The 14,908-nt window shown below is 31.3% G+C and overlaps 1 protein-coding gene across 1 annotated transcript; it reads left to right on the forward strand.

Annotated features, from left to right (window-relative positions):
* Positions 1-2,502: 2,502 nt before the first annotated feature.
* On the forward strand, positions 2,503-14,356 carry MS3_00009553 (uncharacterized protein; the record flags this gene model as incomplete). The annotated part of the gene is made up of 5 exons (XM_035730451.2): positions 2,503-2,508; positions 6,733-6,749; positions 7,449-8,290; positions 11,329-11,522; positions 13,188-14,356. The coding sequence occupies 5 exons, from the start codon at positions 2,503-2,505 to the stop codon at positions 14,022-14,024; spliced, it is 1,896 nt and encodes a 631-aa protein (XP_035589398.1). The 3' UTR covers positions 14,025-14,356.
* Positions 14,357-14,908: the final 552 nt, after the last annotated feature.

The raw sequence follows: 14,908 nt of genomic DNA on the forward strand, positions 1-14,908 counted from the left end.
TCTAATTTTAATAGATAATATGAGATGAAAGTAGCATTCGTTATGGACTGGAATTAAATGATGAATAATTAATGGTGTCATACTACTAGACGATTGTTTTGCCTTAGTATGGGACTCACCAATAGTCCTCACTCGAGATTTCACCAGGAGTTAAACACAAAAACCTTAGGTCTCTCTATCTAACTATCTAACCATAAGACCTCTTGATTGTCATCTAAGGGTACATTTTTTCTAACTTAAACAACTTCTTGACATATCAAGACAATGAACCGATGGCATCATTGATAATTATTTCACAATCGATCTGTCTGAACTTCACCAGTCATTACTTTCTACTAGAGCTTATCTAGATGTAAGCTATTAGTAAGCTGACCATTCATAAAGAATGCCACCAATAAATTAAACTAATTTCCTCAAACGTAACGATGTAATTCATTACCTAAAGTGTTATTCAATAATTAAGCACTCTAGTTACCTTTATTGTATAATATCTGATTGATTTGAAGTGTAACTGATTGAAATTATGATATAAGATTGTATTCAGCACTCTGCCAAATAGAGAAAAATGCTTACCCTTAACACAAATTAACTATGGAGTTTATTTAATTATCTGTGATATTTTTATTGTGACTATAATCGTTTAATGTTGATACCAAACGAAAACGAGTTATTCGAGAAAAAAAATAGTCAAACGTCCAAGTTGCAATTCACCTTCTCCTCACTGATTTCAATGAATGAACACTCACATGAGGACGACTAATTTATTGTTGAATACAAAATTACATAATATCTTCGTAAAATGTGAGAATCATACAAATATTCCATCAGTTGTCTTTCATATACTATAAGATGCTACCAATTCACAACTTCTTTCTGTTTTCTTTAACTTGATTTTCTTAGCCTTCTGGTGTCATACATTCCAATTCCGATTCATGCTACATACTACTTGTATCTATCGACATAAGTAGCATAAATACATAGAGAAATGTTAATGAATAAATTTTATCTTTCCTCTATTCTACTTGTCTCAGTAAGTTCCTATATATATATATATATATATTACTTGTTCTATCTGAATCCAAACTTTGAACTATTCAATCTTAAAATGGATATATTTATGTATCAATCGTGGTTTGCGTTCTTGATATAGCGTGATTATTTGTCTTTAAAAATTAATTATTCTGAAGTTCTTTTTCTCTTTGTTGCTCTTCTTGATTTTTGCTAATTAGATTCATCTTAAAAAAAAGAAATTCTAAGGAACAAATTGGTTCTCAAAAACAGTTTATCACCATGTTTACACACTTTCATATGTACTGATGCATGTAAGTAAATCAGAATATCATAATTAACCAACATATTTCTCATATACTGGTTTGTTCAACACTCTTTTCCATATCTACTTTTCTATTTGATATATTTAATGAAGAAAAAACATATTAACAGAACTGTCTTAATTATTACTGTTGGTATAATTATGCGGTATATTTCGCTATAATTATGCTATTCTCCTTTCACATTCTTTCCCACAACAACCATCAGTATTTTCATGATTAGTCTTAACCGACATTTTGTCCCTAATTAAATGATATAAGTTTAGTATTTAATTGAGAGAGATGGACAAGCTAACGATGAATATATACATACATAAGGTGTACACGGCATATTGATATAATCACTAATGGATGTTAATTATTTGGCATCTATTTAGTAGATTGTTTAACATTCCATAAGTAAAGAAGCACAACAACAACAACACCACCACCATCATCACCAGAAGCAAAATTTAGACAGAACGAAGTAAAACGTGTAAGCAAAAACAAACAAAACAAAATTAATAATGAAAAAAAGAATGAAAAACGAAAATTGATTTGATTAAATGATTTATTAATTAAAATATCTAAGTAACAATTCTTATTCATTTATTTGTTCATCTAAATATGTGCATGTGTGTGTGTGTGCGTGTGTGTTTGTGGATGTGTGTATATGTATAAGAGGTTCTTCATTAAACTGTCTTCATTCTACAGAATGCGTGTGTTTATTCTCGAAACAGAACGATTAATTTAAATATTACAAATAAAATAAAATAATTTTAATTACGGAAAATGAAAACTAAATGATGAATAAATGAATTAAATAACACCAACCAAGTGTTGAGTGTATTTAATCAACATGAGATTTATACCATGGGATAGAAGGAAAATGGATTAATATGGACCAACATGAGAATTTATTGGATACATCAATACACATGAATGTATATGAAAACATTGAAAATATCAATTGATGGGACACGAAATGTTAATTAAAATCAAATAATAATGAAAAGAAGAAGAAGAAAGAAAACGACACTATTACACAATTTAAAGTTTGCATGTTTTTGTAATTAGGCGAGAGAAGAAAAAGAAGAGGAGAAAAACAATCATATAAGCGAATTAATACAAAATGAGCGTGTTTCACAAAAACAATAAGTAATAAGAGAAGTCAGAAAATGCATTTATGTATATGCTGGTGAGTGTAGGGGGGGGTGACGGGGTAAATGGGATGTTTAATTTGTTTCTAAAACTTTTTTTTAAAACCCACTTTTTCATATTTTCTATATATTTATATTCTAGATATCAAATTAATATACATACATAAACAATTCTACCAACGTCGTTAGCATATACTACTCACAATAGTAGTATGTGTGAAATCGTTCGCAAAACGACCACTTATTAATTAATTATTAGAGAGAGAGAGAGAATTATGATGTATGCACCGAAAGTCGAAAATACTGAGTCACGAACACTTAGTGTTTATTTTCTATCTTCTCTTCAAGGAGAATGAAGACAATTAATATTGTCTAGTTGCGAAATTATCACCCGTTATTTTTCTAAAATTTTGTAATTGAAATAATGATTATTTCTGTTAACTTATTTTTTAAATTACTAAAATCTTCACGAAACCCCTTCCCATAATAATCATCGTATGCTCACTAACGACTGGCTTCAAGAGGTATTTCCTGGAGTTCTAATGAGAACCAGCGACCCATGGAGTTCAATCGGGTCTGTTGTGAGATAGTAACTCATTGAAGACAATGGTAGACGGTGGATCAATCTCGTGGATTGGTTGAAGTTAGATATTAACAGTTCTGGATGCCGGTCGGTTAAGCGTCCGCGCGCGAGACCGATAGGTCCTGGGTTCGAATCTCTTGGGGAGGGGGATCGTGGATGCGCATTGCTGAGAAGCCCCATAATGGGACGAAACGGCCTTCCAGTGCTTCGAGGTTTCCCATGATGGCCTAGCTTCAATTGGCTTATGGGTCCAACTATAAAATTACTAAAATCTTCACAAAACCCCTTCTGAAAAAAATATTTGTAGTTTTGAGTGTTCTTTCTTAGTTTTTTCCATTAAATATTTTGTAATTATATTATCAAGTTTGTGAATTCAATGATATTCTCTAAAGAATTAAGATGTTTCAATGGTTATTGTGGTTTATTACTGTATATTTTCCTGTCCTATATGTCTCATCAGGTTGCACCTACGAACTTTTTTACCGATGACCGAAAGTAGAAGCTTCAGACTCATTGTGAACACATTTATTAGGGATTACAATATTATCTATGAAGAATATATGTAATATGTGTCCATATACCCGGCTATTTCATTATTCAAAGTACAATGACATATGGTATAGAATGGTAGTAGGCTCGAAGAATGCTATAGACGGTTAATGAATAAAATGTCATTAATCCATATAATCGCTAACCAGTAGGGTAGGCCTAGTTGAGGTACGTTAGATACACGTAATTCGTAGATCTTAATACCGAATAAGATACTTGAAAATTAGTCAGTGCGGTGAAGTTGCATTTCTGTGTAGTGTTTCCTCATATTTTGATTTCAACATCATACATTCTTTTTAAAATATGTCTCTCTTGATTGACTTCTTGCCAAAGTTGATATTATTTCTCCCATTCTGTTAAACATTTTGTAAGATTCCTGATAAGTCTGCTAATTGAAAACTCGATTTGATTTATTCAACTGCTTCTAACAACATTAAACTGCAAAAGTAAAAGTTTACTGATAAAGATTTATTTGACTCTCAAAGTAAATCTAAATGATTTATGAATGCGTCACCTTTGATATGATTTATTTACAGTTAGATTAACATTCAGATTTGTATAAATTAAATAGAGTTGTATCTAACAATAATAATTCAATGACTTACTATGCAAACCACTACAGTAAACAATAAAGCATCTTTAAACCTTCTTAGGGTGTAAATACATGTGGCATACTATTGGAAATAACGAATTCAATATGTCAATCTCACTCCAATCGATTAAACCATAGCTTAACATATCACTTGCTGTCTCGCTATGCTGATGTATGATGAGGCAAATTGAATTGGCATGACATACACAATTACTTCATTGTTTATTTTAATCATTTAGTTTCCTTAATAAATTTCTTTTTTAAAATCAAGAACACCTTACTACTGAGAAGGGAACACTCGTTTGTCTTGTTTTCTTCAAACTCAGAATATAGTTTAGACTACTTTATCAGTAGTATCCCTTTTATACATTCGAAATTAGTAAACTTATTATTAATTGACAAGCAAATTATTCACAACTCAAGAGATTGATCCATTTAATCATATCTAATCAAAATGATAACTTTATATATGAAGCCATTAATGGTAAAGATTTAAACACAAGTTTAAAGACAATGTCTTGAAGTATTCAATAACAGTTTAAAACCCCACTATACTTTTACGTATATTTTGTAGACGATACTGTGAATAAGATATGAATGTAGATTAATGTATATAATACAATGAAGTGTCTAAAAAGTAATAATCAGACCAACAAATTTTTACATTATCAAATACACAAAAAGAAAATGGGTTGACTTTTTTCGACATTTTCAAGTATTCACATGAGCTGGATGTCGGATCATTATGCATTCATATCACTGTAGGAAGAAAAGATAAAAAGAAATACATTTCTAGATATCAATCGTTTTTCATCTATTTATGCCCATTTATAAATGATAGAAAATTTGGAAATCGTTGTGTCAAACTGATAAATAATATCTCCATCAATTATAATACTGTTATTTTATGGGTGTTAATATCAGGACTCAGTAGCTAAGTAGATAACGCGATGGCATTTTAAGCGAATAGTACTAGGTTCGAGTCCCAGAGTGAATATCAACTGTAGGATGCAGACATATCTAGCTGACGAGTCCTGGATTCCACTGCTAGCCACTCTTGATCTTTGCTTAAAAAAGCTTGTGACTTAAGGCTATATTGAGACAATCCGCACAGGATGCACATATGCCAATAAGAGACTGATCAACGGAGAGATACAAGTGAAATAACAACAAGTGAATTCATTAGTTCAATAGTCTATAATCCAAGAATTCTATAATAGAAAACCTAATATTACTGATACTAGGATGAAGTGTGTATTCACTTATTCCATTAGGTACGTAACTGATGTTTATTTATAATATGTATGAGGTTATATATATATACCCCGACTAAATATTCGGTGAACCAGTCAGTCAACAAAAACCAATATTCTCTAATGAGAATTGATTGATCACTGGGTGGTGATCAATCTCATGTGTGCCAAGTCCTTCTTAGTGCAGATCGAATGTTATCGATCAAGTTGCAATGTGACCACTAGTCTAGGTGACTCAAAACCATGGTCCAGGGCTTCTTGTTGACTACCTTCAACCACCGTCCAATCACAAATATTCTTTAATAGTATTAAAGAAGTTTTATTTCAGGGTTCATGTTAAATCATATTATCAAAATGGGTTTCGTGGAGATTTTTAGAAATTTAACTGGTTGAAATCATGAGTCAATTGAAGCTAAACCATCATGGAAAACCTGGAAGCACTGGACGGCTGTTTCGTCCTAGTATGGGACTCCTCAGCGGTGCGCGTCCACGACCCCGCACCCCGCGGAATTCGAACTCAGGACCTACTGGTTTCACGCGCGAGCACTTAACCATTAGACCGCTGAGCCGGCATCCAACGGTGTTAATGTCTAACTCCTTCACATGTTATGTAATCTGAATTATTGATAAAATAATCACAGATCATCATAATTTTAATATTTTCTATCAAACAAAATAATCTCTCTAATGATTTTGAAAAAAAGGATAACTCTTCATTTAATTGGATAACTCATTATCAGCCAATCATAAATCAGTCAATTTATTCATTCATAAATAAGTTAGTGTTAAAAATTTAGCCAATTATTAGTGAAGTTTATATTATGTCCCTTATATTAATCATTATATTTTAACTAAATAAAAATAAGGAAAGGGAGAAACAATGTAGAGTAATAACAATCTCTCTCTTTCTTTCTTTCTAAAAGAAAAAAACGAGGGTAAACGAGAGGAATTAAGAGATTACTTTCGCTTCCCTCTGTCTATATTTAGTCTTCCCCCCTCCACCACCCATGTTATGAAATTAATATCTATGATTTCTTCCAACTGTTGGTTAGACAAAACAACAAACATAATTCACCAGTAATTAAGAGGAAAAATTGAATTGACAATTCTATTAAATTACTCTTTTTTTCATGCTTTATCATAATTATACATAATACCTTCGTTACTAAGTATTTATTTAGTATAAACTGGTAAGTTGATTGTATTTTATTTATTTTATTAGTTATTTCCCAATTGTGTGATTTAGAGAAATGAACTTGAATTTGATATTATTATTGTTATTTAGGGAATTATTGAAAACCAGTAAGTATTAGAGGGTGTTTGGATTCCACTATACAACATACTGATGATGCTACACTAATTTGAACACAATATATCAAGGCTATATTTTGTAAAATATAGCCATTTTTAAACCAAATATTTGGTGAGATGAACTTCTCTATCTCTTTAACTAGTTGTTTATTGATTTTTCAAGTTTAAGTCATCCATACATAGTTGGGTCTCAAAACTTTTTTCGGTAACTTAGTGTCTACTTATTGTTGGCATCTAAGTTACAAATTATTGAACTTCCAAAAAAGGTTGCCATGGTACCTGAATCAACATGAAAACTGGATATCCTGGATTGAGTTGACGTTGAGGTAGTTAGTGTCTCAAATTAAGATGAAACAGCTGTTCAGTGTTTTCAGCTTCCCAATGATCATTTATCTGACACAGTACATGACAAGACGTTTTAGCATATGATTGGTCTATACTCAATATTAGAAAAATGATAAACGAATGAAAACCAAGATTATATGCCATTTTGTTTTATGGTATTACATTATTTAAACAAGTAATAGTTCGGGAAAATGATATATAAAATAGATTTAATCTTTGATTACTAAAACAGATAATCAGTCTTCCATTTAATCGTATCTTCTGAATGTATTGATTCTTGTAGATCTCAAATTACTGCCATTGTTATTGAACACATATTGAATCAATAACTTTCCAATTGAATAGTTCAAAAGAAATGTCAAATTCTTATAATACAATATCAAGTAATACACCTTCAATAAATTTCCATATTCAACAATTATTACATTCATCAAATAATGATAATACTTCTAGTGATTTGAGCATAAAAAGAAATAGAACAACAACGACAACAATGACAACGACGACGACGACAACAACAGCAACAGAGAACAGATATAATTCCAGGGAAAAATATCCAACAGTTTCATTGAATGATACTCATGATACAATAAATCCAAATAAAAAAGATCAGTCCAATATAAATACAACAATCATTACTCAATTATTAAATAATTATGATCCAGAAAAACTTTTATTATTTACAAAATTAACACAAAATTTATGTAAAGATCTTACTGAAACCCCATCTGAATTACAAAGTTCTTTGAAAACTAAATTAGATATTACAAAAATGTTTCATTATCTTCAACAATATTATAATAAAGATGTGAATAATAATCTAAGAAAAAAGTTATTGACTGATGAACAACATCATCATCAGTACCGTCACCATGACTACCCTCATGACCTTGATGAGGATCATGGACAAGATGATATAATAACAGTCAAAGTCAATGAAGAATATGAGGATAATTTGAAATTTATTAAAAATTTAATAAAAGATTATATGGAAAGTAAAGATAATTCATTAAAAACTCAATTACAACAGGATGAATTGAAATCTGCCCTATTCTATTCAACCAATAATAATAATAGTAATAATAATATGGATGAGAATGATGCAAAATATGCACAAAAAATTTATGAATTTTTAACAAATGAATGTGGAACTCATAATTTATTACCATTTATGTTACATAATCCTGGTAAGTTAAATGATTTGAACAATGTTCTCCTGTAAATGTTGATAGTTTGTTTAGAAACAAAACATTTAAACATGCTAGTTTTACATACTTGTAGTTTCATAAAGTAACTAATTGCTTAGTTTTCTGTATTGATCATTTGTGACATTTGATGTCTGTGCCGCTAAATACGAACAGTAATCTATTGAAAAGTTTTGGCTCTGTCGAGTACTCTTAACTAACTAATAGCTGTGTATTTATGACATTTGTTAACCGTTTTATCACACTGATTCTGTACATGATTCGAAATTTACTCATACACATAATGAAGTCTCTAAGGATCTGAGCTAACAAACGAAATCTCTATGTTCAGACACTAAAGAATAAAACATGACAAACTAAATGTCACTTGCTATTCATTACATGTTGTCATTAAGATTCATATATCGGTTAGTAGACTTAAGTCTTATGAAAAGTGTAGTTTTAAATAGAATATTATTATATCGTTCACAAAGTCTAGGTGTTAGATATCGTTTATCATGTCAAATATTTTCATTTCACTTCAGAAATGATGAGCTACCAAAACTTTTATAATTAAAAATCTTTACCAGCGTGAACAACATGAGCTTTATAACTAAATGATTGTGTTCTTATTTTCCTGGAAGAGAATGATATACCATGTTTGAGGGAAAGTGTTCTACATCTTTAATAACCAAAGCTCGTATGTCTCAGGGAACCGTTCTTTCTCATTTGTTTTTCCCCATTTTTACTGCACAACCTACCGTCTACTACATAAGAACGCTTTTTTTAAATATGTGAACAATCTTACAATATGTATGTCGATTCCCTTAAAATCAATGAGTACTTAGCGCACAGTGAACTATGTTCTATTTTAGATGATCTTACATTAATGTGATAATACCGAGTATTTGAATTATAGTATGAACTAAGAATCCCAGAGATAACGTAATCGGATCAAGAAGTACTAGATAACCACAAACGAATGTGCTGTATTTAGAGTTCGAAATCAAGCATTCAACGAGTACAATGGAATCATTAGTTCATTCAAACACCATAATTAAATCCTTCTATATATCAGATTGTTAAATTTAGTTTAAGACATGAAAATCACTTGAATACACTGTCGAAATGCGTATCCTTTTGAGTTATTGAAGATTTTGTCTAAGTTATTGTATAAAACGGCTACATATTTCGATTGCCATTCGAAATTTAACTTTACGATTTGTAAATTCTTGTACATCACTGAGTATCATCTACTGTCCTACATTATCTCTTTCCTAAGAAATTTGAAAGGAGATTTTACTTTAATGGATAGTGTATTGAAAAGAATAATTAGGGTAAACGATGGAACTTGAGATGTTTTCACAAATATCTTTGTGAATAAACAATCAACTAGTGGACGTTATTCTACTAGAAATAAGGCACCCACTTCATTCATATCTTTCCTCATTGTATATCTTATGACAGAACAAGACTCATTACAATTAGATTCATGCAGGCAAATAAAAGCACAAAGACTGTGACACCGTATCTACCACATATAACATACGACGGAAAATGCATAAGTTCCGAGTTACTCAAAAATCTTAACCGTTGAACAATCATACCTATTATTCAACATTGTAAAGATTCCTCATTTCTTTCTTTTATTTAAATATATATACATATGTGTTCAAGGGCGTAACTCCGCTTACAGTCCTCTTAAAGTTACCCCCGGTCCCGAGCCCGGGTAAAAAGGCACGACTGGGTATGGGATTAGCAACCCTATCCCACAGAAAAGAACCTTATGAAAAAAACACCAGGGTTGATGTTCAAGGGTATATATAAACAGATCGTAACATTTATGACAAGTAAGAGGATGTAGTTGAAATATCTTCTGATAAAAATTTCACTTATAATGAATATTTCCTTTCTTTTCTTTAAGTTCTGGATTATATTATGCCTTTTTTACAAGTACCAATAAATATATACTTTAAAAACTTCATGAAATAATCCCTACCAGTGGAATAAACTACAAGTACTATGGATATGGTGAATGTATGTAGGAGTGTGATGGATATATCAGGCAAAAGCTTTGATAATTAGTTTGCAAAATGATGAAAGTTTCATCCATTTTAGCTTCAAAAACATAGCAATGTCTTTCAAATTTATTTAAGTGAATAAGTCTCTAGTCCAAGAGTATAAATCTATTCTTCGTTAATAAATTTCACTTTGTCATGATGAAGATTTGTATCTCAGGATGAAGAATTTAAAAGTGTTGGGTCCCCTCAGTTCTTTGATGTATGTCATGATAATATCGTCTAGAAAAACAACAGAGAATACACAATTAAATCATTCATCTTAGTGAATATAAACTCTCCAAAAGATTTAGATGATGGTGAACAGGTTAGACTGTTTAAGGTGTTCCCAACAAATCAAAGACATTCCAGTTCATGGTATTATCCAGAACAACAACAAGGAATTTCTCATTTAAATCAGACAGGTCAGAGAACACAGCATCATTAAAAGCTTAAAACCTTCTTTATTATTTCAATGTCTACTTCTTGTGAAAAAAAAGAATCACTACTTACCTTCTCTTCATATAACACTGCAGTATGTTTGTTCAGTAACTAATTTACACGATATATAATACTTAAGATTTGCATCCACCAAAAGACATCTGACGTAAGTCCCTATTATTTCATACTATAGAAGAATGTTTGAAAGCAGTTGAATCAATCAAGACCTCCTTTTTTTAATATGACCTAAATCAATACAAATTGTATATATCAAGATAAAGCCTTACCTATTATATATTTTCCCACTAAATCTTATAGAACATGTAGGAAGAAATAGAGGCTAGGCATTACTGATAACTATATTGTCCCATCTAGTTTGAAACAATCAATTCACTATACATTAGTTCTTCATGCTGATGATATTTTATACAGAGTTTACTGTATGGTACTGAAAATTCACTACTTTTGTTTAACTTGGAAAAACATTCACTTTACTAATGTTTATCTACCTTAATTTTAATGTTAAAAATAATTTTATTTCAGTATCCGGTTATTCTTCAATACAAATTTATAACAGAAACACAATCTCATCGAAACAATGTCGACGTCGTAAAGCACGAACTGTGTTTAGTGATAATCAATTAAATGGTTTAGAGCATCGTTTTGAAACACAACATTATTTATCTACACCAGAACGTATTGAGTTAGCGAATCGGTTAAATTTGTCAGAAACTCAAGTGAGTTACCAGTTTTATTGTTTTATAATATGTAATTTATAATCAGAGAGGAGTTTTGTGGAGATTGTGGTAAGTAATAATAATTAAGTTCATAAGTCAATTGAAGCTATACCACCATGGAAAACCTGGAAACACTGGATGACCGTTTCAGCCGAGTATGGGACTCCTGAACAGCGCGCATACAAGATCCCTACCCCTCGAAATTCGAACCCAGGACCCATCAGTCTCGCGCGCGCAATTTCGTGGGCTGGTTAGAGTTAGACATTAACACCGTTGGATACCGGCTGGTTCAGTGATCTAGAGGTTAAGTGTTCGCGTTCAAGACTGGTAGGTCTTGGGTTCGATTCTTGCGAGGCAGGATCGTGGATGCGCACTGATGAGGAGTCCCATACTGGGACGAAAAAGCCGTCCAGTGCTTCCAGATTTTTCATGGTGGCCTAGCTTCAAATGACTCATTAATTCAATTATTAAAAATATGTAGTTTACCAAACTACTAAACTCTGGACAATGAGCTATTTAAATCACTTTTAATAAAAATATTACGATACTTAACGTATATAGGCCAATATTGTTAGAAGAAATTTCTTACTGTCTTCATCAAACTAATATATTCGAATATACATTTTTAGATACATGTACGCATTAAACTGAAAAGTTTTGCATTTCAACTTTCATAATAATCAAGATAGTATGTTTATAGTGACTGTTCAGTTTAAGAATAACTTAAATTACAGACTGAATTTATCTTGGCAATCACTAAGACCTTGGGGTATGAGAATGCCTGTTTCATTCCTCTATATTACAAAATGATTGAATATGTAAATATGTTTTAAAAGTGGCTTGATACCCTTAAGACCTGAAGGAATCTAGTTTAATTCATAGTGAAGCGGTGAGCTAGCATTGCTGACGAGTCTTACCCCAAGTCGAGATGGCTGCCCAGTTCTCTCATTTTTTTAATGGTTATCTAACTGAAGACAGCCTTGGATTATAACGTTCTCAAAATTTGATGGAGGGTTAAATTAAGCACCAGAAAACGACTAAGTTGTTATCAATATTTTATCTTACATCCAACGGTCCGGAGTTTCTACTGAAAACTAAATACTGATACTATTCACAATCAGGTGATCTGAAAACACATTCTGACTGTTAGGCAATTTTATAAATAGCTATTTAATAGGTTTTCTGTTGGTAAAACTTCACGATTCATTAACGTGACTGCAGAAACGAAGAACACTGAAAAAAATTTCTTTTGAGTTCAGGACTATAGAACGGCGAACAACCATAACCACACTATGGGGTTGAGTCCAGAACTCTCAAGTCCTTCAACTGGCATCATATATTCATATCCCTTTATTGGAAACCAGAGTGCTTTATGTTTCCTAACACTAGCCTTTCTGTGATAAATAGCACAATTCACCTCCAATGTTATCCATGTCATCATCTCATATGTTTGGCCCATACAAATGACATGGATTTCCATTAGAACTTGAAGATAACCTTCTAAAACTTAATCACTAGTGACTTTGATGACGATTCTTTCTAAAGTGTAGAGTAATAAAGTATGCACTTGTATCAATAGAGAATAAATTGCTTTCTTATCAAATTTCATTATGATTTCCTTTACATGTTAAATAATTTAACTCAACTGAATGTTTCGTTTAAAAGGTGAAAACTTGGTTTCAAAATCGACGTATGAAACACAAAAAGTTAAAGCGCAGTATACCGGATTTACAATTTACACAAAATAATTCATCTTCAAGATGCCAAAGTTCTACAGGAGACGATGATAGATGTTCGAGTGTAGAAGACAACGTCAATGTCAATATTTCTTTAACATCGAATGGAATTGTATTTTCCTCATCATCATCGTCATCATCTAACATAAATGAAATTATTGATATGACATCAGGTCGTAGAATTCAAAAGAATCAAGATAATCATTACGGTGTAGCCTCGGAAATCAAAAAACAAGAATTTCATGGTAATTATGTTCAGAATAACATGGAAAACTGTAATTTATTCTCGAACATATCGTCTCAAATAGAAGGATCAATAGTGACACCATCGACTTTATTACCAAAATCAACAGCTATATCTTCTTCATCATCGCCACTAACATCACCAACAGTATCAATGTTGACATCTTTATCTTTCTCAAATCCATATCCTCCTCACACTTCAAATCTAATGCCTATAAGTGATAATCATCGGAACTGGACAAATTTCACATCACAACTTAAAATGGATAAAATAATTAAAAATTTTCTAGCATATGATCATAGCGAGAAAGATTATTCTGAATCTGCTCTTGATTTTACTACCACCACTACTACTACCACAACTACTACTACTGCTAATAATAATCATAACTGTAGTAGTGATTCAAGTCCCAACTATATCCATGACCATTACAAACCTTCCATCATATCATATGACATCGATTCCACAGACTACACGTGTAGCAAAGATTATTCACCAGTGAGAAAGATAAAACCCGACTGATCAAATGTTGCATCTTTCCTCTTTCTCTATATCTATCCATCTATATATTTGTCTGTCTTTAAATATTATAAACAGGTTATGCTAATATTCATTTACTTACTGTGAAAATTTAAACTGTGACCATAAATATTACCACATCCACATAATATGCATCATACTATCTATTTATATTCATGTAATTTGAGTTTAATAAGGATTATAAATAAATGAGCGTATTCATATGACTTTTGCCTAAACAACCCCTCTTACGTAACACTGACCCACATAACTAGCATTACAACATCATAATGTTTACATAACTAATATTGTTTAAACTGAAAGTCAGAATGACAGAGAAAAAAAAAAAGAAAAATCAAATTTTACATTTGATCTCGTAATCCTTAATTTATTGTTTGTTTTCCTTGTTTTTAATCAAATTCCATAAGTAACCGTTTTGTTAACCAACTGGTATAATTACGTAACACAGATGTAGATTAGTTGAGGATAATGGGACTAATCAATGGGACCAAATAAAACATTACACACACACACACACACACATTCTCTCTCACACTCTCTTCTAACAACGTTTATTATTCCAGGATGACTAAATACCATTCATCAAATATATAGAAGAAATATTCTTTGATTAGATTTGTCAACAAGTTCATAGTTTGATATAAATTGAATGATTTAAATTTTGTTTCGAAATTTCGATGCAGATACTGATAACTAGAAGAGTGAATGTGAAAATTTCGAAAAGAATAACTAGTTTATAATAAGTGACTATAAAAGTGTAGTAAGTTGCTCTAATGAGAATTATTTCATACCTTACGGGTTGATTCCTGTAGAATTGGAAACTTCATATCACCAGAAGGTAATCACACTCTATGTTCGATGTCTTA

The sequence above is a fragment of the Schistosoma haematobium genome, chromosome 7 (assembly GCF_000699445.3).
Source record: "Schistosoma haematobium chromosome 7, whole genome shotgun sequence".
NCBI lineage: Eukaryota > Metazoa > Platyhelminthes > Trematoda > Strigeidida > Schistosomatidae > Schistosoma > Schistosoma haematobium.